Here is a 23,456-nt window from a genome sequence, read left to right on the forward strand (position 1 = left end):
TTCTCAAAAACATAGTTTATTGGAAAATCTAGTCAATGCAAACAGAACCCCAAATCCGTGGGGAATTGGAACTGGTTCCTGGTGGGGCTAGGCCTAGGAGGGGGCTCTGCTGGCTTGGGTCTGGGCTTTGCGCTCCACCTGGGCACAGTACTTTTCAGGCATTCCAGTGGCTCTGCAAAAGAAAGAATCCATCAGGCTCTCGATGGATCTGGGACTGTAGCCCCACAGCAGGTCCCGTTTGCTGAGGATGCAGAGGAAGCTGGGAGGTGGGCCAGGCTGCGACACCAGGAAGGACTCGGGGAGCCCAAGGAGCCCAGGGAAGGAGCACTGGCAGCCTCTGACCTGAACTCCTGCAGCTTCTGCTGCCTGAACTGGGCGAGGCGCTGGCTGCGCTGCCGGACCTCCTGCTGCTGCCGCTGGCCCTCCTCAATGACAGCCGCCCGCTCCCTCTGCCGCCGCTGCTGCAGCTCCTGGATCTGCCGCCGGAGATCTTCGGCATGGGCGCGCTGCCGGAGCTCCCTCTGCTCCTGCTCCAGCTTCTCCCGCTCCAGCTGCTCCTGATGGGCCCTGCGGGAGAGCCGGGCTGGCTCAGAGACCCTGACACAGCCCCCCACACCCGGCACAGAACCTGGGCTGGCACTGGAGCCCCCAGAGCCACCAGCTGGAACTGGGAGCCCCCTGGCCACCACCTCAGCCATCCCTCAGTCCTGTGTGCCTCACCTGAGCACCCTCTGGAATTCCTGGCGGTCTTGCTGCACCTGCATGGCCAGGTACTGCTCCTTCTGGGCCACCTGCTCCAGCCGGTCCTGCTTCAGCTGCTGCTCCAGCTCAGCCTTCTTCCGCGCCTTCTCCAGCTCCTGCCGCCGCCATTCCCAGTCTGCGACCTCTTGGTTCCTCTTGGCCCTCAGAGCATCCTGCCCAAATACGGGACAGTGCTGGGCTTCCCTCAGGCACAGCTATGGAAGCCCTTGGCTGTGGCTTTGGCTCTGCCAGCACCTCTCCAGGCCATCCCCTGGCTCCAGGGGCTGGTCCTACAGAACCCCCCACATCCAGGGGCACTGCCCTTTTGCCCGTCTGGGGACAGGGACGGTGGCAGAGGAGCACACCACCTGTTCCTGGGCCACTCACCTGCTCTGCCTGCCAGTCCTGGGCCCGCTCCTGTGTGGCCCTGAGCCGGGCCAGCTCCTTCTCCTTCTCCTGGCGCAGTTGTTGCTGCTCCGCCTCCAAGGCAGCCTCGCGCTCCTACAGGAGACAGAGCCCCAGGGTGTGGGACAGAGTCCCAGCGTGGGACAGAACCCCAGAATGGGACAGAGCCCCAGGATGGGACAGAGCCTGAGGACAGATCCTGCAGCCCCTGCCCACCCCATCAGGAGCCTGCTGTTCTTACAGCCTTCTGCCGCTGCTGCTCCAGCACCCGCTCATCCTCCAGCCTCTCCTGCTCCTGCTGTTGATCCTTCAGCCTCTGGCTTTCCACATTGAAACGTTTAATATCAGCATGGATTTGCTTTAGTCGCTCCTGTTTCTGCTCCCAGGCCTGGAAATGCCATGCAGGGTTGGAAACCACCAAGCCAAGTGATCTTTCATCCTCGTCACTCAGGGCAGGCAGGCTTTGGACCACCTCCCTGGAATGTCACAATGTCGTCCCCAAGGGACCAGAACTCTGATCCTGCTGGCTATTGTCCCCAGTCCCTGAGTGTGGCTGATCCAGCTCTGCCAATCCCTTTGCAGCCAGGTGGAAACCTCCCTGCAACCCCATTCCCTGCTCCCACCTTCCGATCCTCTCTCTTCATCTGCTCCAGTCGCTCCAGCTGCCTCTGGCCCTCCTGGTACAGCTCCTCTGCCCTCAGTGCCCGCTCCTCTGCATTCTGCTCCATCTGTTTCACAATGCCCTGCCGAGCTCTGGGAACACGAGAACAGAAGGGTTTCCTGTGGCTCCATCCTGCTCCCCATTATCAGAACACTGGCATGGACAGGGCTGGTGTGGTTGGAAATGGGCCAAATGCCCTTATGGGAAAGAGGGAGCCTTCTGCCCACCTCATCAGTTCCTGCTTCCTCTGGCGCTCCAGCTCCTCCTGGACCTCCATGCCCTTCTCCCGCTCCACTTCCATCATCTTGTCCAGGCGCTTCTCCTCCTCCGCCAGTTCCTTGTGGATCATCTGCTTCTCCAGGACTTGCTTGTCCCGGATCATGTTGCACTTGGCATTGAGGAACAGCTGTGGGGACAAGAGGTGTCTGTGGCTCAGAGCCACAGTGGGACACAGGGAGCAGGGAGGGCCGGGGAAGGAGAGGAAGAGCCTGGGAGCATGAGGAGCAGGGGAGGCTCAGCAGTGCCAGGTGACAGAGGGGAGCGCCGGCCCTACCGCATTCAGTTCCCGCATGTCTTCCTCCTGCTCCAGCCTCATCCTTGTCGCCCGCTGCAGCAGCTTCTGCTCCTCTTGCTGCAGCTCCTCCTCCACGTCTCTCCAAAGGTCCCTCTTGTCCTCCAGTTCTGCCTTTCTCTGCTCCTCGATCTGGGCCTTTTTCAGGGCTTCCTGTGGGGACAAAGAGCACTGCCCAATCCTTCCCAAGGGCTTACAGGGGTCACACTTCAGGTGTCACATTCCTAACACTGCATGGGGACGTGTTGGGCTCCTGGGGCTCTGGCACAGCCATGGGCACCCCTCCCCACACCTCTGGGCAGACACCCCCTGCCCTTGGAAGGCTGGCAGTGCTGGGCACAATTTCAGGGATGCTGCATGAGGTCTCAGAGGAGCCCTGAGCTCTGCAGCCTCCCCTGTTCCCCAAAACATTCGGGACAAAAGGGTTGAAACCACCACCCCTAGAGCCTGCCAGGGAGCAGGAAAAGGGGAAGCAGGAAGAGAAATGCCTACAAAAGCAGCATCCTGTCTGGCTCCCAGAGTCTTCAGCCTGTTCCAACGCTCCACCTCAGTCAGGGCTCGAGCTGATTCCTTGATCCTCTCATATTCCTTTTCCTCAATGATGAGACATGATTGGGGCTTCTCCTGGGGAATGCTGGGGAGCACAGGAAGAGAACTCAGTGGAACAGAGACCCCAACAGCTCCCTGTGCTCCCTGAGCTGCCCACTCAGCCACCAAGCCAGCCTAGATCAGTGTGGGAAGTGCTGGGGAAGCCGTGGGGACCTGGTTCTCCTGTTTTGGGGTGAGGCAGGAAGGGAAAGTGTGGTGAAAGTGGCACCAGGCTGAGATGCAGGGGGCAGGATCCCCGGGGGTGGGCAGGGCACACTGCCAATCCCTGCTCCCCAGAGATTTTGGGATGCTGCACTGACACCCATTCCCCCAAAACCCCTCAGGGCTTGGGCACAGCCTTACATGAGGTCCCGGATCAGGTCCCTGGTGATGATTCTGGTGGTCTTTGGTTTGTATCTGACAGAGGGCTGTGATTCAGGCTGTTTGGGCACATCATGAAGGATCACAATGGGACTGCTGGAGCCCTTGACCTGTGGGAAAGGACAATATGAGGTATCCGAAATCCCCACACTCAGTGCTCCCTGGACACCAGCTGATCCTGGGAGGAGCTCTGGACCTTCAGTCGGGACATGCCCTTGTGGGCACTACCGAAAGGGGCCGGAGGGGGTGGGGGTCCGAGGAGGACCGGGGGCAGACCTTGGGAAGGAGGGACTGAAGTCCTGGTGGGCGAAGCTGCCGACGGCGTGGGAGAAGGGACCCCGGGGAGGAGTCTCCGGGACGGAGGGGCCGAGATTTTGAGCCGGTAGGCACAGCTGCCATGGCGTTGTCATAGAGTGTGGGAGGTGTGACAATGTCCTGGAGCCGGCATCCCAATGTGACGGGACCAACGGTTGGGATGTGTCTGAACCGATTGTGACAACGTGCCCAAAGCCACTGTCGAGACATGTCGGGACCGACTGTTGCCATGGCAGCGCCCCCCACAGCTCCCAGGACTCACAGGATGTCCTGCAGCAGATGGGGGATGGGGTATGGGGTATGTTGGTGCAGAAGCTCCGAGAGCTGGGAGGGACAAATCCAAGGGAAGGAAGAGATGATATTGCAGCAACCAAGAGGAGCCCGAGTGTTATAGATACATATTATAATATTGGCTTTCTGCAAATATTAAAATGGATTTTATATGTGGGATGTGAAAGTAACTTTGTTATAAAGATATCATTTTTATTTCTGGTATTAATTAATCTTAGACATAGTAGTGAAATAGCTGATAAAAGTATGCTTGTGTTAAAATGCCTGCTTGGATTGCATAACATCCAGTGAACAAAGGATGAGGACACCTGCTACAGAGATGCCAACTATCAGCACTCACTGTCTGAAGACAGAGTGGACCAAGGCCCAAAACTGAAGACGATGATGATAAAAAAGGACTAAAAGCACAACCCAGGAATACGCATGCTCTAAAAAGGCGGATCCAAGGAGGAGATATGCTGAACAATTCTTGGAACATGTAAACTGGTTTGGGGGAAAAGTTTACTATGCATAAAGGTCTATGAATATGCAACAGGCTGATATAAGGGAAAAGGTATTTAAGGGGTATCCCCAAAGAGAACAGTGTGCGCTTGGTTGAGTGCCAACCTTTGCTTTATGGTCCTTGTCCCCTATTGTCCTTTATTAAACTTTTCAAATTTTCACAGGAGAGTGAATGTGGTTTTCACTCCGAGGCTGCAAGAGGAACAGCCCTGCAGGAAGGAAGGAGGGGCATGAGGGTTTCCAGATATTTGCCTGAAGCCTGTGGAGGTCCCCGGGGAACAGACATCCCCCTGGCCACCCTGCAGGAGCCTCCGGCTGAGCAGAGGATCCCTGAAGGGGGCTGTGAGCCCATGGGAAGTCCCCACTTGAGCAGTTCCTGAGGCACTGAGCCCGGGCAAGGAAGGGCCCCAGCCTGGAGCAGCTGGGGCAAAGCAGCAGACCTCAGGAAGGATTCCCGCTGGAGAAATCCCTGGAGAAGAAACTCCCGTGGAAGGCAGGGACCCCACCTTGGCAGAGGAGTGCAAGGACTGCAACTACTCTGGCTGAGCAGCGGCAGAAACAACCTGTGCTGAACTGCCCGGGGCCCGTTTCCATCTCCCTGCACCATTGGAGGGAGAGCCAGGAAGGAGTTTGGGGTGGGGGGGAAGGTGTTTTGAAGGGTTTATTTGACTTCTTATCCTGCTCTGATTTTGTCAGCAAAATATTCAATTCGTATTGCTAATTCTGAGCCTGCATTTCCGTGACAGGATTTGATGAGTGATCTCTCCTGCTCCTTGACTCAACCCAGGAACCCTTTGCTCAATTTTCTCTCCCCATCCAGGTGTGGAGGGCAGTGAGAGAGTGGCTGCGGTGGGTGCAGGATGAAGCAGGAAGGAGGAGCAGAGTCCAGGTCAGGCTGTTGAGCAGAGTGTTGTGGGATTTCAGTAGTTTTGTGGTTCTCAGTCCCTTGGAAAGAGGGAACAAATGATCAATTGCTGCATTTCCACACTGGTTCCCCAACAGCTACCCTTGCATGGGGGGTTTCCAGCCAGCCCTGCTCTGAAAAACCATCAAAGGCTCTCCCAGAGCCACTGCTTGGGCTCACTTTGGGTTTTGTGCTTCTTGCAGGGCTGAGCAAACCATGGGCAGGCCTTTTCTGCCCACCTCTGCAGCAGGTCTAAAGCTGCCAGAATCAAAGCCAAGGGGGCAGGGAGGGACCCTGAGGTCCTGGCTGCCACCTGGGGCTGGGCAGAGCAGGGCTGGGCAATGGCCATCCCTGTGCAGTGGGGATGGGCCATGGCTGGCCCCACCCTTGGATAGACAGGGTTCCCACCTTCTTCAACAGGTGGCACCACCACTCCCTGGGACAGGACCCCCCATGGCATGATGTGTCCTCCCTGGACTGGTCTCCCCCAGAACAGGGACCTCACAGGATAGGACCCCCCTGGATGTGACCCCCCCCCACAGGACAGACTCCACTCCCCTTTCCCTTCTGACTCTCAGCACAACCAGCCTCTTCCTTCTTGTCCAGGAAAAAGAAAGTGTTGAGGGGGCACAGCCCAACACCTCCATCCCCCATGGCCTCCCCACCCTTCCCTGCACCACCTCTCCCCATTTTCCCCCTCCCCTGGGTATCCCCAACCCATTCCCTGCTCAGGTGCTCCCTGGAATTGCTGAGACAGGAACCAGAGGAGCAGGGACATGGCACAATATTGAGGAAAAATTAAAAAGGAGAAATAAAGAGAAGGACAAGGGCACAGGAGGGCAGAGGCAGAGCTACCCAGGACCCCCATGTGACGCATGCACAGGAAACAAGCACTCCAGGGAGGCAGTGCTAGGCCCTGGGTCACCCCAAAATCTGAGGTGCCCAGGGAAGGAGCTGTGACTCGGGCCCACCCAACCACTGCCCATCCCTGGCACCCCCATTTCCCTGGGACCCCAACCATGGGACCTCATTTCCTTCTGTCTCCCCTTTCCTGGGCCCCCCAACCCTGCACTGCAATTCCTCAGGATCTCCATTCCCAAGGAACCCCATCCCAGTAACTACAGATTCTGCGACACCCCTTCCCTTGATTCCCCCAGGACCTCCATTCTCACAGGGGTCCCTCCTTTCCCCTGGCATCCCCATCCCTCAGCCCTCACACCATGATCACAAATCCCTGGAGGCCATGTTGTTCTGGGACCCTCATACCCACATCTGAGTCCACACAACCACTGGGACCCCCATTCCCATGAGACCCCATCCCTAGGAACCCCATTCCCCTGGACACCCATCACTGGCTCCCTACACCACCTCAGCCTCCAAATTCAGCCAACACCGTGCCCCCAACATGTCCCACCATCACCCCCATGACCCAAAAGGTACCCACCCTGCCCTCACCAAGGGCGACCTACACGTGGGGACAAGATGTGACCTCGCTTCCTTCCTCTTCATCTCAAGAGTCACCACCCAGGGGAGCAGTGGCCAGAGCAGTGAGTCACAGCCAGTCCACATGGCTGGGGACACTGGAATGGCTGGGAAGGTGGCACTGCTCCTATGGGGTGAGCACCCTGGGCACGGGCCATGTGCTCTTGGGATAGGGAGGGAAGTTGGCACAGGGGGACTGCAGGTTCCCTTAAGTGCCAGTGGAGCCTGTGTGTGAGGTGACCGGGGCTGTAGGGGCAGGAAGGTGGGGACATTAATGGTGGGACAGGGATTTGGGGAAGCATCAGGGGGCTGGTGGGGGTGACCTGTGACAGTACAGGGTGGTCATAGTGTCCCCATTTCAGGGGTGTCTACAGTGTCCCCATGCCCTGCCTCACTATGGGGTGGCCGTAGTGTCCCTGTCTCTAAGGGGTCTGTGCCACACAAGGACAGCTTATGGACAACCCCGACACCCCATGCCCTCGTGCCTCTGTCCCCACAGTGCCACCCCCACCCAGCCCTGTCCCTTCTCCCTTCCAACCCAGACCCTCAGCCTTGCTAGTGAGTCCTCAGAGGATGCCATGTCCCCACCCCACTGTCCCCAGCCCTGCTGCTGGCCCTGGCAGGCTGGTGTCCCCTGTCACCCACAGGCACCCCGACCACCCAGCTCCTTGTGGAGCCTCCCTGGATGCTGGTGCTGTGGGACTGGGTGACACTGACCTGTCAGCACTCAAGAGACCACCAGTGCCACCACCTGGTACAAGGCTGGGGGGGTACTGGGGGCAGGAGGGACACGACAACTTCGCTGTCACTGAGAGAGGCACCTACATGTGTGACCGACCTGGCAGTGGGCTCAGCCCCCACCATGAGAGTGTCAGATGGTGAGGGGAATATGTGTCCCCAACCTGGCACCCATGTGACCCCAAGGGTTCTGGGTGAGCTCAGCTTCATGGGTCTTCTGCTGGTGTGACCAGAGTGGGTCCCCTGCTCTGGGGACGTCCCAGAGCATTCCAGTGTGCAGGATGTTACCCAATGGGTGGTCACTGGTGACATCAGGTGTGACAGGTCCCATGTCCCTCAGACTGGCTGATGCTGCAGATGCTGGTACAGGTGCTGCTGGAGGGGGAACACAGGGCTGGAAGAACAATTCTAAAAGGGTTCCCCACAAACATGAGAACTTCAGTCTTGCAGTAGGAAGACCCCAGACACAGCCACAAGCATTTGAGGGACAATACTGCATGTCTGCCGGGCCTGGGAATTATGGAAAACAAGAAGGAGGAGCCCCCCAGGGCCTTGTAGTGGCCCAAGACACAGTGAGGCTTGGTGAGGCTGCTGTGGTTCAGCTCCCCACCCTTGGCTCCATGCCTAAGCAAAGTCCCCTCCTGCAGACTGGAATTGCTGGATACAGCTGCTGCTGGAACAAACTGAGCCCGTGCCCCGGGCTCGCGTCCCCTCTTAGCAGGGCCCTTGGCCCTCCTCAGCCACCAATGGCCATTTTGTGTCCTGGGTGGTTCAGTGTCATCCAAAGGGACAGAGGGTCAGAGAATGGCACAGGAAATGAGCTGATGGCAGAGAGAACATGTCCTGATCCTGATGTCAGCAGAAACCTGGAGCCTGTCTAGGGGAGAGGGTTGTAGGTGGGTGTAGTTAAGCAGAGCATCCCCAGTGCAGGCAGAGTTTCCCAACCTGTGCACCTGATTTTTGAGGAATTTAACCCTGATCCTCCTCCCTGCACTCCACCCTCATGGCTTTACAAGCCCATCATGGACTTGGGCAGGCTGGTGGGTCAGAGAACAGGATCAACAGGACAAAGCAGCAGCTGTGACATCCTCTATCAAATCAGGTTTGTGGGGTCACCAGAGCAATCTCTGTCCCATGGGGCAGGCAGCACCTGGAGGGGACCCTGAGATATGACACCTTGCAGAAAACTGCAGCAGGCAAATGGGAGCTGGAGGCAGCAGAGGGGGCAGAGCACCACAGGCAGGCCCCTCTGGGCACTAACATGCTGTGCTGCTCAGATTGCTGCAGCTGCAGAGGAGAGAGGGGCTCTGCCTCCAAAGAGGCTGGACAAGGTAGTTTGGGACTTCTGGTTGTCTTTTTTCTGTTTGCTTGTTTCTCCATTAGAACACAGAGGATACCTCACAACTGCTGCTGCAGCCACCGAATCCTTTGCCCAGAGGGCTGAAGCAGGATGCAGGCAGCACCTCGCAGGGGATGGCACCATCCTGACCCAGCCACTGTTCTTGGGGGTTTGGGGGTGTCCTTTCCCGAGCTCTGGGCTGCTGCTGGCATTGGACTCTGCTCAGTTCTTTTTGCTCTTGGGGGTGTCATACTTCCTCTTGCTCGAGTACCAGAGCAGCAGGGGGATGCCGATGGAGGGCAGGGTCATCACACCAAATGCCGCCCAGTCCAGCTAGAGGGAGAAATTGTTAAGAGAAAAGTCAAAACAATCCAGGCCAGGGGAGCCTTTGAGCAATGAAGTCAGAGGAGGAGAGGGAGACCTCACACTGTCTGCAGCTTCCTCACATGGGGAAGCAGAGGGGCAGGCGCTGACCTCTGCCCTCAGTGACCAGTGACAGGACCCGAGGGAGCGCCCACAGCTGTGTCAGGACAGCTGACATTAAGGCTGGATATTACGAAAAGGCTCTTTCTCCCAGAGGATGCTCTCCCAGGCACTGCAAGAGGCTCCCCAGGAAAGTGGTCACAGCACCGAGCTTCACAAGAGCTCAAGGAGTTTGGATAGGGCTGACAGGTGCATGGCTGGGATTCCTGGGGTTGTCCTGTGCAGGGCCAGGAGTTGGACTCCACAATCCTTGTGGGTCCCTTCCAGCATAGGAGGTTCTAAGATTCTACTCTCTGATTTTCTGCCTCAAATGCCACAGTACAGCTCCTTCACAGAGGGAGCTGGGATGGAAACTCAGCTGCTTCTGTGATAGTCCTCTGGAGAACTGACAGGAACTACCTCCAGCTCCCTCTGGAGCTCTCCAGGTGACTGCAGGGGAAGCCACACACACCATGTGCGAGCAGGAAGCCACCACACTGGGCTGCAGCCCAGTGCACTTTTGGTGTGCACTTTTCCACTGTCAATTGAAAGGTACTCACAAAGTGAGGGGAGAACCTCCTATTGAAGTCACGCTGAGCCAGGATTCCTCCCTGCCCAGGAGCACTGGTGAAGCCAACCTGGAAAAGGCAGGGAAAAGACAGGCTTTGCCACCTTTCCTGCTCGCTCCAGAACTGGGCAGGGTGAGAGCAACACAGACATGCATCACCTCGACCAAGCAGCTCCGGGAGCGTGGTCAGGTGTGTCTGCAGGGATCCCATAAATCAGCCACTTACCACCACCTGGGCACCCTCCTGTGCCAGGTACGTGATGGTGGCAGAGGTGAAGTTGAAGTACCCAGCCTTGAGAGGTCGTAGAACCACGGTGTGGGACACGTTGCTGGCTCTGGGAGCTGGATGTTAAGGAACACTGCTGTATTTCATCCCAGGAAGAAAAGGGAGGAGATGGGAAAGAGCAACCAGGAGCCAGGTGCAAAAGTCAGTGCTGCTGGCAGATCTGAGTGCTTGTGGTCACAGACAGCCAGACCCACCCAAGGCTGTCCCAGCTGTTCCTCCACAGGCAGAGGAACTACCCCAGGACCTGGTCCTGTCTGCAAGGAACTTTGTTTTTACACTGCACCATCCAGAAGAGGAGGGGTTTGGATTCGGCACCCTGTCCAGGCTCTGGAAGGAATTCAGGGACAGCAGATGAAGATAGGATGAAGCTGCAGGATGCTCAGGGGCAAGAAGGAGAGTTGGGAGAAATTTCAAAACATGAAAAGATACGGAGCAATCCTGTCCCACTTGACGCTGAGCATGCCAGAGACGATGCCAAAGTCTTCTGGGGGGAAGGAATCATCTGACAGCTCCACATCTAGGGCAGCACCGAGCACAACAAAGAGAGGGATGAGACAGGAATCTTAAGCTTTGCCATCTGCTCACAGGCTCTGCAGCAAAGTGCACTGGCAGTTATATCTTGACCAAATGGAAGAACTGATTTTTCAGAGATGAAATGTCACCAGTATAAGATGGGGAGGAGAGTTGAGGTGTCTTAAAGGGAGACTGCAGAGGGAGGAAGGCAAAGCTGAGAGAAACAACCCCAAGGACAGGAAAAACATCATTTTTTCCACAAGATTTGGCAGTTTCCTGAACTTCAGATACCATCCCATGGATACACATGCTGGCCTAAATAATAACCAAATCCCACATATAAAATTACAGGATCTCAGTAATGTTGTATCAATTCAACATTACAGCACCATATAGTCTTCTGTTAGCAGTACTGCACTCAGTATGCAATACTCTGCCTTAAAAAAAAAAATCTAAAAAACAAAAATCTCAAAGCCCTTTAATAGTGTCCTGCATTTTGTTCAGTCAGCTTTTCATTCTGCAAATGAAGCTTTTTATCAGCATGGTGGAAGTCCTGTTTTATCTTTGACAGGTCCTTAGTTAAGTCCTGATAGTAAAAAGGAATTTTCACAAAGCCAAGAAAGGGAGCTGCCTGAGTGGGGAACAGAGTGTCACAGGACACCACAGGAACCACCATGCTGGACTGACAGCTTGAGCAGCCATGAGGTGAACGCAGGGACAATGGAAGAGGAAGGAATAGGCAAATTTCAGGGTCAATCCTTCAGGCATTGCTGGAAAGCTCAGAGTTAGAAGGAGCAAAAGCAACAGCACATCACAGAGCTCAGAAATTGCCTTGTACCATGCAGCCACACAGAGAGCATTTGCTCGTGGTCAGTACTGAAGCCTGGACAGGGCTTACCTGGAGCCAACATTGTAGATGTTGTACTGCAAAGTCAAGTCCTTGCCCTCCACTGCATATCTGTTTAACAGGGATTTGGAGGCCAGGAGCCTGGCACCATCCTCACAGTGAGCCACAGACACCAGGGCAAACACGGCAAGAAGAGGGAGCTTCATCTAGAAACACAAAGAAATGGAATTGCTCATCTGAAATCTCTGAACTTGCCTGTGAGGATGTAAGAATTGGCACAGCAGAGTCTCAGATCTGCAGCCATGGAAGAAAAGTTCACAGTCTTCTCCCCTTTCAAAGCCCTGGCGAGTACCACTCCCTTTTACAGAATATGGAACATCCTGAGTCGAAAGGGACCCGAAAGGATCATCAAGTCCAAGCCCTGGCCCTGCACATCTTAATAACAGGCAAAGCTTTCAGATCACTAAGCCCCTTCTAGTAACTTCCAGAGCAAAAGCTTTGGTAATTAACAGTTTCATCAGTGTCGTGGTTTGAAAGGAAATGAAGTTTTTTGTGATGGTGTGGGCAATCCAATCAGTGTTCAGATTTAATATTGGCACCTGGTTTGTCCACTGAGGGCAGGATACGCCTCTGAGAACACAGGGGTTAAAAGCTGTGATCTCCCAGGGGAACTTCCTCTTGGAGTCCCGCTTGAGAGTGAGTAGACCCCCCCTGCTCGGCCCCTTTGGCTGGGCAGGGGGGGAGGGGAGCCATGTGGCCAGAGAGAGAGAGGTAGGACAGGCCTGGGCCCAAGGGTGGAGGAGAACATCGCAAGGGCTTCAGGCAGCCATCCTCCATTCCCCCCCCCCCCCTTTCGAGGGAGAGAGAGACAGAGCCGGTGCCTGTGGTGCCTGTGATAATGGCCCGGCGTGAAGGAGAAGGGGGGGGTGCCCAGCAGGGCAGACAGGCGTGGGAGTTGACGAAGTAAACCGGCAGAGAGAGAGAGCTCGGGACTTTTAACCCCTCTGAGGAAGATGAGAACCTTGCAAAAGCTGAGTCCTCCTGAAGTTGATGAGATTGAGAAGCTGTTGAAATTGAGAAGATGTTAAGAAAATTCTAGGTGGGAGGAGATGATGGAGTGGCTTTGGGCTGGACTTTTCTTGTGTAGCCACGGCAGAACCACTGGTGTTTCTGTGCCACAGAGACTGCATTCTAGGGGGAGGCGATGGCTCAAAGCCAAGAGAGTGCAGTGATGTGGAGGAGTGAACAGAGACGACGGGTGAGGAGGGTGGTGGTGGTGCCCTCCGTCTCGAAGAAGAGAAGAAGACGATCTCTGTTCAAGAGACCCCTCGGCCCCAGGGGGTGAAATTTGGGGGGGACAGGTGTCCCAAAAAGAGAAGGACTGTGCTCCCTTTGGAACTGGTCAAAGTATCCTTAAAATGAAAAACCCCAGAAGCAGCTCTGATCCATGTGCAGTGGTGAGAGCACTGGACATGGAAGGCGTGTGGCGCAAGAGGGACTTCTCTCTCCTCGAGAGACTGAGAATTGACTGTCTGAAGGGTGGCAATGAAATTGGAAATTTGGTGGGGGGGAGGAGGAAGAATTTTGGAAGGTTTTCATCTTATGTTCTATTGTGTTTTGTGTGTCTTCTTTTGTAGTTGTAGGTTAATAAATGCTTTTTTTTTTTTTTCCTTTTAACCTTAAGTTGGAGCCTGCTTTGCTCTGTCTCTGATCATATCTCACAGTAGGTGCCAGGGGAGTAGGTGTTCTCGTGGGGGCACTGGTATTGTGCCAGGCTTAAACCATGACAATCAGTTTTAGCAACTAATGGTTAGTTGCCCTTGCAAAGACTGGCAACTTTCCAGCACTGTCTTACACAACAGAATTAGTTCCTGGAAAGCACAGCTCCTCACTTCCAACATTATTCTTCCCTATTTCCAGCCACTGAGAACCACCAACTCCCTCCAGTGGCTTTTAGGATCCTCTGCACACGTCCCTGGTTCAGGCCACGTGGTCTGACTTATCCAAACACAGTGCCTCTGCAGCCACCCTGCTGAGAGGACAAGGAGACAACAGGAAAACTACAGATGTGACCAATGAGGACACTTGATGAGGCTTTTAAATGCAAAAACTGCTTCAATATCAGGGCCTCTGCCTTCCACAGCCACAGGGTGCTTGGGGTTGGACAGGACTGTAAAGACCAACTGCACACCCCTGTCATGGGCAAGGACACCTTCCACTAGACCAGGTCGTTCCAAGCCCCATCCAACCTGGCCTTTGATGCTTCCAGGGACGGGGCAGCCACAGCTTCTCTGGATAACCTGTGCCAATGACTCACCTCCCTCACAGGCACCAATTTCTTCCCAATATCCCATCTAACTCTGCCCTCTGGCAGTGGGAAGCCTTGTTTTGTCACTCTAGGCCCTTGTTCAAAGTCCCTCTCCAACTCTCTTGGAACTCACGTAGGCCCTGGAAGGGGCTCTAGGGTCTCCCTGGAATCCTCACCTCTCCAGACTCAACACCCCCAGCTCTCCCAGCCTGTGTCTAGAGCAGAGAGGCTGCAGCCCCTGGATCATCTCTGTGGCCTCCCTGGGCTCACTGCACCAGCTCCTTGTCCTCCCTGTGCTGGGGATCCCAGAGCTGGAGGCAGCTCTGCCGGGGAGGGTCTCAGCAGAGTAGAGGGGCAGAATCCCCCCCTCACACGCTGCCCACGCTGTTGGGGATAAGCCCAGGACAGCGTTGGCTTTCTGGGCTCCCAGTGCACGTTGTACACGTTGCCACGGCATGCTGAGCTTCTTGTCAATGTCCCATGCCCCCACATCCTTCCCAGGCCTGCCCTCCATCCATTCTCCCCAGCCTGTTTGTGCTTGGGGTTGCCCCAATGCAGGTGCAGCACCTGCCCTTGGCCTCGCTGAACCTCCCGGGCTTGGCACGGACCCGCCTGCCCAGCCCGTCCTAGCGCGGGTGCCAGAAGCCCCTTCCTTCCCCCCAGTCGTGCCCTCCTGCAGCCGCACAGCAGCGCATACAGCCCAGGCTACTCCTGCCCACGCACGAAGCCCAGGGGCCCAGAGGGGACCAAGGACACCTCTCAACAGGGAACCGCCCGGTTTCACCCACCCTGCCCACGGAAGACCACGACTCTGACGCTCCAGCGCCAGAAACCGGCCGGTCCTTCTTGACCCCTCAGAGCCCACGAGCGACCCTTTCCTACAGACCCTTCCCAGCGCCCCCCGCTCCGTCCCGAGGCCCGAGGACACGGCCTCCAGGTGGTCCGGGCCTCCCGCCCCTCACCGTCTCTCCCGCCACCAACGCCGCAAAGACGAGTCAGCGCCACCGTGGCGGAAATGACGCACACGAACCGCGACTCAGGCAATCCCTATACCCCCTGGGAAATGGAGTCTAGACCCGTGCACACGCAGGGACTCCGCGCCTGCGCAGGGCACGCTTCCTGCGCTGCCCATTACCGAGTGGTGGCGGAAGTAGCGGTGGCCGTGCAGGGCCGGGCTCTCGTACGGAACGCTCTGGAGAAGAGCCGCAGGTGTCTCTCGGCACCACAAGTAGCTCTGGCCACGCGAGCAATCGGCCCACGTCCGTGAGGGATGTGTAAAGCAGTGAGGAAGGAGTGAAGGAGCAGAGCTAAATTCCTCAAGAATGAGGTGCACAGAACCCCAGGGTCTCCCTTCGTGCACTCAAAACTTCCTGCTTGACTCACTCCCCGAAGACAGGCTGCAGCCGTCTGCTGCCGCGAAACAGAACGTGTCCCGACCTCCCTAGTGCAAAGCCGGCAGCATAAGAAACCTGTTGGTGTTTCCAGCACTACAGGAAGCCCCAAGAGCTCCCCTGTGCCCGTTTCTCTCAGGCAGATTACCTCTGGTGGAAGAAAGGCCTCAGGACCCTCCTCTCTACTGATTTTGCTCCTCAAGTGGAACTGGGGGTATATGACTTCACTACCTGAAGCTGTATTTGGAGGATTAACTAATGATATATAAGTAGACCAAACTTGTATCTGTCTGAAAAGCTTTTGACTCTCCTCCATTTTAGGCGTAGCCCCTTGGAGAGGCTTCATCTGCCCTTAATTTACGTGAAGACCCTTCGATAAATAGATCAATTTCTATTCCCTTAATTCTGCCTGGCCTCTGTTTTTAAGTAAGGGTTTTTAGTTTTACAGAAATCCAGCAAAGTTTGTGAAATTTTTCACCTTGCAGCTCAGTATTAGCCAGTGTGAGTGGTTGCAAAAGCAGGCCATTTTCCTTATGGGAAAAAAAAGTCATTTCCCCAGGGTCTAGATATCAGCTCTGAGGTGGCATGTGGGGCTCTAAGGGAATGCTTGCTCCTAGTTCCTGTAAGCTTTAATTTTAGAGAAACCCAGCAAAGTTTGCGAATTTTCAGGTTGGCACTCCACACAGCCAGTACAAGCATTCACAAACAGAGGCCATTTTCTGTGGGATAAAGAAACCATTTCACCAAGGTCTGGTATCAGCCCATAGGTAGTTTTTTGGGCCCTAAGGACATCCACAGTAATACTTGCTGGCCACTTTAGTTTTGGAGAAATCCAGCAAAGTTTGCAAATTTCATGCATGGAATGCCGCAGTGTCTGCCAGAGCAAGTGTCCGCAAAAGGAGGCCATTCTCCTTGTGGGGAAAAGGAACCATTTCCCTAGGGTCTGGGTATCAGATTCAAGGTGGCATTTGGGGCTCTAAGGTCTTTCAGGCTCCTAGTTGCTGGCAGCTTTAGTTTTGGAAAAATCCAGAAAAGCTTGCAAATTTCTCGATTGGCACCGCACTCTTGGCCAAGGTGAGTGGCCACAAACAGAGACAATTTTCATGGGAAAAATAAGTCATTTCCACAGGGTCTGGCAATCAATTTAAAGGTGGCCTGTGGGGCTCTAAAGACATGCAGGATCCGTGTTGCTGGCAGCTTTAGTTTTGGAGAAATCCAGTAAAATTTGCAAATTTCTTGTCGCAATAGAGTATGACATGGTACAAAAGTACATGACTCCATCAAAAGGTGCAAGAGAGAGATTTATTTTTTGCAACGTTGCTTTTATACTTTTCAAGACACACCCATCCAGCATACACATTCAATGCCCATTGGTCTTATAAGAGAAACAAAGTTCCCAGTAGGTTACTGAGGAGCCAGGTCACTCTGTGAGCTAGCCAGAGTCCATATCTCCTAACTTTCTCTCCTTCATCCTGTATCCATGGTGACAACCTTGGTGTCTTCCTGCAGGAGAGATATAGGACTTCCTTATCTTCTGGAGGCCTTTGCTAGCTCACAAAACAGCACAGAATGTCTTTCTTACAATTCCCCCTTTTTGTAATTGACCAGCAAATACAAATGCTAGGGACTTCTGCAGGGCCCTTGCAAAAATCCAAGCAGATGGAGGATCCATTCTTCATTTACTTACAAATAACCAACCTCTACCAACTTCACAACACATACCCTCACAATCTTAAGGTTCATATACAAACAAAGCACATCAAGACAGATCTTCAAACACCATTACAGATTTTGCGATTTCCAAAGACACATTTGTAGCAGAATGACACCTTCACCTCTAATCAAATTACCTTCTCCTACACAGAGACCAAGTCATCCTCCTAGTCACCACTCAGAACTAAGTAGCGTCTACTTAACCTTGCAGCTGGTTGCTGCTCTCATAACAGGCAACCAACCTAGTTGCTCAAAGTGAGGACTTCAGCTACTAATTCAATTCCTATGCAAAGGCAACACTTCTCCCTTAGGTACATTAAATTCCCCTATTTTGGGACTGTTGGTGCCCTGCAAAAGGAAATGGTACAAGACACATTTCTCAATACGACCAACCTCTTTATAAGAGAATTCAAGGAAAAGCAGCAAAAGTGACATCCACTAATTTAATATTTTGATTTTTCGGCGTAAGCTGTAACTTCCTTTACTCTGTCTTGGATTACCATCTTTACCCCACATTCCTTGAGGGTCCATGCTTCCATCTATCTAATAACCAATACAATTACCTATTCATTTTTCTCCCACTGTAGAACCACTCATTCTGTCCTTTTCTGTGCGCTCCAAATAAGGTTTGACACAACAGGCAGAGACCCAACGAGGGCCATTTTCTGTTAAAACACACACGTATCCTCTTCCTCATGTTACTAATTCTACTGGACCAGTCCAGTTTCCCGTGGTTAAATCTTTCACCCATACCTTAATACCTTTCTTAAAGTTTGGCTGTTTTGAATTTAAAGATGAAAAATGATAGAATATAGGAGAGACTTGTAAGTTAGGTAAAGGACACAAAATTTTAAGATGTAAATGGTTTTGTCTAATCTCACTTGAGGCGACTCCTTCTGCATTCCCCCTTTTTGTTTTTGTACCTGGCGCTTCAACACACCATGAGCACTATAATAATTGCTTGGCCTGTTCAATAATTGCTTGGCCTGTTGAAGCTTGAGGGATACCAGTAGAATGACCGGGCACGAAAAAACACTTGCAATTTCTTTGAAACATATGCTGGGCCATTATCCATCTTTACATGTGATGGCATGCCTAAGATGGAAAAGGCATGACAGAAATGACGAATAACATCCCGAGCTCTTTCACCTGCCGATGCTGAGGCAACCATGGCATGAGAAAAAGGGTCAATTGTGACATGAACATACTTTAAATGGCCCAATTCTGGCATTTTTGTAACATCTGTTTGCCATTCTTGCAAAGGGAGTAAGCCTCTAGGATTAGTACCATAATACTGTGAAACATGAGACATGTGACAATCAGGGCAAAAAGAAATAATTGACTTTGCTTCACTATGTGATAATTTAAATTGCTGCCATAGTGCCTGTGCACCCTGATGAAAGAATTGGTGAGATAGAACAGCTTGCTGTAACACATTAGGCACTGTTTTTACTGCTGAGGCAGCCACAAGGGAATCCACATAGGCGTTACCTTTAACAAAAAATCCAGGTAGCGATGTATGGCTACGAATATGCATAATAAAATAAGAATACTTTCGATTACGAATAACGGTCCACAATTTCAACAACATAACAAATAATGGTTTCTCCTTTACATTATACAACACACTTGATCCAACTATGTCAGAACTCAGGACATCCCTCTGGGAGTCTGGAGTTTCCTGGGACCCTTGCCAGGGGGCTCGGAGACCCTGGCACACAGCCCAGAACACCAGCGGGTTCGATTACGAACCACGGAACAACTTACCACCTTTACATGAAGAGATAAAAGCCAGGGCAGTTTAGATAATATAAAAATAAAGTACTCACAGGGTGTAAATGTAGGTTTTAGGATTTTTGGTATAGGGGTTTCTGGTGACAAGATGGAGGGATTTGGGCATGTCGAGCCTTCTTTTTCTCTACCTCCATCTTGTCTGGTGATGTTGGCACTTTTAGATTGGTCTAAAGTAGAAACTCACTGTCTAATATAGATGATAGGTATTGGAAAATAATTGTAAATATTGTACACGTAGTTTGTAGTATATAAAGATAACACTGCCCTGGGGGTGGGCAGAGTGCCTCTGACTATCCTGCCGAACGGATCTTGGCTGGACAGGGAGAAAGAATTTTATAGATAAGATAAATAAACAACCTTGAGACCGAAAAAATGAAGAGCTCTGACTCCTACTTTAAGCACTGGGCTGGGAAAAGAGACTTTCGAACTTTTCTCGGGGTGACTCTGACCAGCTAGAGGGAGAGACCCCGGCACAACTGCTTCACTAAATTAGCAACATAAACAGAGTCAGTAACTATATTTATGGATCTAGGAAATAAAGTAAATGCTAAACACACTGCACAAAGTTCAATTAACTGAGGAGACCCTTGTTGAACTATCACTTCATGTTCCCAGCGGTCATCTTTCTTCCAGGCTACAGCAGCTTTTCCAATTCTTCCAGATCCATCTGTAAAAACTGTTGTGCCTTCCACTGGTACTGAAAAACAAAGTTGTTTCCCCTGAAAAGGAACCGTCTTAGTAAAATACAAAATTGGATGGGAAGGCAAATGATATTCTATTTGGCCTGTAAAAGAAGATAAAGCAGATTGCAGCTCATGATTGTTTTGGAAACACCACTCAAAATACCATTGTTGTACTGGTATGATAATAGTTACAGGATCACGGCCTAAGATCTCATGGCAGTGTCTGTGACCTTTGATGATGATGTCTGCAAAAAGATTGTAGACCTGGAGCAGTTTTTTGAGACCAGAAAGAAGAATATCCACTCCAAAATATGCAATTTATCTTCCCATTCATAATTCCATTGACATAACAATCCTCATGGTATTTCATGATCTCTCAAAACAAATAATTGCACACCAACAGAAACATCTATCTGAGTAACAAATTTAGATGCCAAGGACAATTCAATATATTCTACAGCGTTTTTTGCTGCAGCAGTCAAATGTCTCTTGTCCGTAGAGAAAGTTCTCCCCGATAGTAAGTCATACAGAGGTTGCAGTTGATGATTGGTTATCCCCAAGTATGGCCTAAGCCAGCCTATTGCACCAACCAATTTCTGCACATCTACAGCAGTTTTAATATCAATGTCCAATTTTACACGTTAAGTCATGATTTGTGTATTGGTGATTATCAACCCCAAATACTTCCAAGGCATCTGTCTCTGAACTTTTTCCGGAGCGATAACCAAACCAAAGGCTTCTAAATTTTTCACAGCACAATGTTCAAGAGCCAACAATTGTTGGTTTTTTTTGGATGCCAACAAGATATCATCGATACAATGATAGCAATAACAATTGCTAAATTGCTCTCGGACTTTAGATAAAGCCTGGGCCACAAACCATTGACATAGAGTCGGAGAACTTCTCATTCCTTGAGGCAAAACAGTCCACTGATATCTTTGGGCCGGTTCCTCATGATTTACAGAAGGCACAGTAAAGGGAAATTTTTCCTTATCCTGATCAGCCAATGGAATTGTAAAAAAGCAGTCTTTCAAATCAATAATAATTATTTCCCATCCTTGTGGAATGATTGTAGGTGTTGGGAGACCTGATTGTAAAGCACCCATTGCGGCCATCACAGCGTTTATCTGCCGCAAGTTGTGCAAAAGTCTCCAGTTACCAGATTTCTTTTTTATTACAAACACAGGTGTATTCCATGGGCTAAATGAGTTTTCAATATGTCCAGCTAGTAATTGCTCTTCCACTAAGCTTCGCAGGGCAAGAAGGTTTTTCAGTAGGCAGGGGCCACTGATCAATCCAGACAGACTCATTTGTCAGCCATGTCAAGGACACAACTGGACGTTTAAAGCCCTGCATCCCAGTGGCCCCCACTAAAAATCCGTGGTAATTTTAACACCCCATTGGGTTAAGCAATCATGTCCCCATAAATTAGGTTGAGCATTAGTAACATATGGTCTAATGTTAGCTTGTTGGCCTTCTGGATGTGTTACAGTGATCGCAATCGCAGAGAAAGCACCAGCAGTTGGCCCATCTAACCCAACAACTCCAAAGGTTGATTGGGTGAGGGGCCATGTTGGAGGCCAAACAAACTGTGAAATTATACTTACATCTGCTCCTGTGTCAAGTAAACCTGATATTGTGGTAGTTTCTGGATGACATCCCTTAGCAGTAACCAAACATTGTAATATAGAATGCTCATCTGTCACCTTCTGAGTCCAGAGAACCTGAGGTGGTCCTGTACATCCAAAACCTCCAGTGCCACGACTCCGGTCCACTACAGTTGGAACACAACTCATAAAGGGAACAAGTTGAGCAATACAAGTACCTTTTTGAATCACAACAGGAGGTTCACTAACAGACACCATAGCCTGAATTTGTCCCACATAATCAGAATCAATAAGACCCAAATGAACATTAATGCCTTGAATAGTACTACTAGATCTTCCCATCAAAAAGGCACTCATACCTTGGCCTATAGGACCATAAGCATCAAGAGGCACTTTACATACACCTCTTGTCAAAATAGTCACTTTGTCAGCAACCGGTATATCAATGCCTGCTGAGCCCCTTGTGGCCCCTGTGTACCGGTCACAAATGGAGGGCCTTGGAGTGCTGGCAGGGCTCGCGATTGTCGTCAGGGTATTTCTATCTCCACGCGCCCCTTCGCGTTCCTCCTGAAGTTTCCCCGCGCATGTCGACCACCTGGAAAAGATCTTAACTTACAGAATTTAGCAACATGGCCAAAATTACCACAACGATAACAAGGCGCTTTACTGGTCCAAATTACTCTAGAGTGTACACATCGTCCAGCAGTTTGAGGACATGGGGTCTTCACATGCCCTGATCCTTCACAAGCAGAACATCTGGGCAAGGACTTCATGACTCTTGCCAAAGCAGCTACTTTATGTTCAACCGAACCAACCTTTGAGCAAGCAACTACAAGATCAGCGATCTCCTGGCAAAGAATCAATAATTCGCTTTCAATCGTCACTCGCATTTTCTCCTGCTAGCTGTCTGCATAACATTTGCCTCAGTTTGTCATCTTCTACTTGCTTCTCAAGGGCTGCAGCAACCCTCTCCACAAACTGCAGAAAAGGTTCCTTCACCCCTTGCTGGACGGTAACATACCTTGGTTTGGGAGCTGCCATCTTCATTGTTTTAAGCAAGGCACTCATACCCAGCTGCTGGGCCTGTGCCAGGACCAGGGAGTCCCATCTGGCCTGCAAATCCAGGTTAGAGAATGGTCCATTGCCTAGCAAGCCATCAGCTCCCGCAGCGTGACGGGGATCATGCTGAGGTAACTGCATATTGTCCAAAGCTGCTCTTTCAACCATTTGTCTCCATGTAGCTTGAAACACATTATACTGCACTAGTTGAAACAGAATTGTAGCAAGGTGAACAGTATCATAAGGTGCAAGTACATCAACATTTAGGACACAAACTACTTGCATCACCTGCAAAGAGTTAACACCATACTGATCTACTTTAGACTGCAGGTCCTGTACAACCCTCCATGCAAAAATGTGATGGCTATCTTCTTGTCCTGAATTAGGAGCAGCTTTGAAAACAGGAAAAGCCACAGGCCCACCAGAAGCAGTAGGAGCAGCCATCCCCATCTTTTTAGGTGGACCTATTTTCTCTAACAAATTCCAATCTCCTATTTCAGCTGCTTTCATTCTCACATGCTCCCAAAATTGCAAAGGGTGTCGAGGAGTCACAGCCACCTGGCAGGGAGGCAAAGTCCAAGAAACAGCAGACCTAGATCTGCTACGAGGTCTAACAGAAACAGATTCCTGTCTTTTTTGATGTACTTATAACCAGCAGTTCATCGTCAGAGCTATCACTAGACAGGGAAGGACACAATGTTAAAGATTGCATTTATTCGACCAGTTCGGGAGGGAGGGGAGGGGCAGACGGCTCAACGGGGGCTGGAGCGGAGGCAGACGGCTCAAAAGGGGGCAGAGAAGGGGTGGATGGGTCCAGGGAACATGAAAAGGAAGCAGACGGCTCAAAGGAGGGCAGTGGGGGGCAGACAGCTCAAGGGAAAGCGGGGGGGGGGTTGGGGGGAGCTGCCGAACCACAGGAGAGTGGGGGAGGAGCAACTGGAAGAGGGACAGGTAAGGGAGGGGCGGCTGATCCGTGGGAGGGTGGGGGTGGAGCAGCCAACCGAGGAGAGGAGAGGAAGGGGGGGAGCAAACGGCCCAGGGCGAGACAGAAGGGCCAATGGCCCAGCCTGTTTTTCACTTCACTTCTTCTGTAACTTCTGCTAATTGCCGCGCAGGCATAAGATACTTTGGTTTAGCACTCAGTTGAGCTAACTTCTGAGCAGGAAAAGTATACACAGGTTTAACATAGTCTTTTGGAGATAAATACCGAAGAACAGTTTTAGCCTGCTGCTTAATTCTCATGATCGCAAACCCTGGCGGGACCTTCACAGAAATTGCCACAGCCTCCTCAGGGGGAGATACATGGAC

General features: G+C 51.9%; 2 protein-coding genes across 3 annotated transcripts; both read right to left on the reverse strand.

Moving 5' to 3' along the window:
• On the reverse strand, positions 1-4,671 carry LOC103824721 (cilia- and flagella-associated protein 45-like). Of its 2 annotated transcripts, XM_050984009.1 has the most exons (12): positions 4,560-4,671; positions 3,624-4,079; positions 3,330-3,457; positions 2,871-3,012; positions 2,361-2,531; positions 2,035-2,213; positions 1,770-1,899; positions 1,388-1,534; positions 1,129-1,242; positions 721-914; positions 343-567; positions 1-172 (listed from the first exon to the last, which is right to left on the reverse strand). In XM_050984009.1, the coding sequence occupies exons 2-12, from the start codon at positions 3,891-3,893 to the stop codon at positions 94-96; spliced, it is 1,779 nt and encodes a 592-aa protein (XP_050839966.1). In that variant the 5' UTR covers positions 3,894-4,079; positions 4,560-4,671; the 3' UTR covers positions 1-93. The 2 variants fall into 2 exon arrangements, with proteins under 2 accessions (XP_050839966.1, XP_050839965.1); XM_050984008.1 differs by having other exon boundaries at positions 3,624-4,564.
• A 4,242-nt stretch (positions 4,672-8,913) lies between these two features.
• LOC127060512 (translocon-associated protein subunit beta-like) lies at positions 8,914-14,952 on the reverse strand. The gene is made up of 6 exons (XM_050984182.1): positions 14,864-14,952; positions 11,645-11,799; positions 10,663-10,761; positions 10,174-10,282; positions 9,940-10,017; positions 8,914-9,250 (listed from the first exon to the last, which is right to left on the reverse strand). Exons 2-6 carry the CDS (start codon positions 11,797-11,799, stop codon positions 9,140-9,142), a joined length of 552 nt encoding a protein of 183 aa, XP_050840139.1. The 5' UTR covers positions 14,864-14,952; the 3' UTR covers positions 8,914-9,139.
• Between the last annotated feature and the right edge of the window lie 8,504 nt (positions 14,953-23,456).

This window comes from Serinus canaria, chromosome 25 (assembly GCF_022539315.1).
Source record: "Serinus canaria isolate serCan28SL12 chromosome 25, serCan2020, whole genome shotgun sequence".
NCBI classification, from domain to species: domain Eukaryota; kingdom Metazoa; phylum Chordata; class Aves; order Passeriformes; family Fringillidae; genus Serinus; species Serinus canaria.

Bases quoted from the DNA above. Each gene is read 5' to 3' on its own strand.
- LOC127060512 (XM_050984182.1), bottom strand. From the start codon at position 11,799: ATGAAGCTCCCTCTTCTTGCCGTGTTTGCCCTGGTGTCTGTGGCTCAC. The intron at 10,283-10,662 runs GTATCTTTTCAT...TCCAGCTCCCAG, and splicing joins AAGTGGGACAGGATTGCTCC to AGCCAGCAACGTGTCCCACA. The intron at 9,251-9,939 runs GTGAGTACCTTT...TTCTCCCTCTAG, and splicing joins GGAGGTTCTCCCCTCACTTT to CTGGACTGGGCGGCATTTGG.
- LOC103824721 (XM_050984009.1), bottom strand. From the start codon at position 3,893: ATGGCAACAGTCGGTCCCGACATGTCTCGACAGTGGCTTTGGGCACGT. The intron at 3,013-3,329 runs GTAAGGCTGTGC...TGTGCTCCCCAG, and splicing joins GACCTGATCCGGGACCTCAT to CATTCCCCAGGAGAAGCCCC. The intron at 568-720 runs GTGAGGCACACA...GCTCTCCCGCAG, and splicing joins GAATTCCAGAGGGTGCTCAG to GGCCCATCAGGAGCAGCTGG.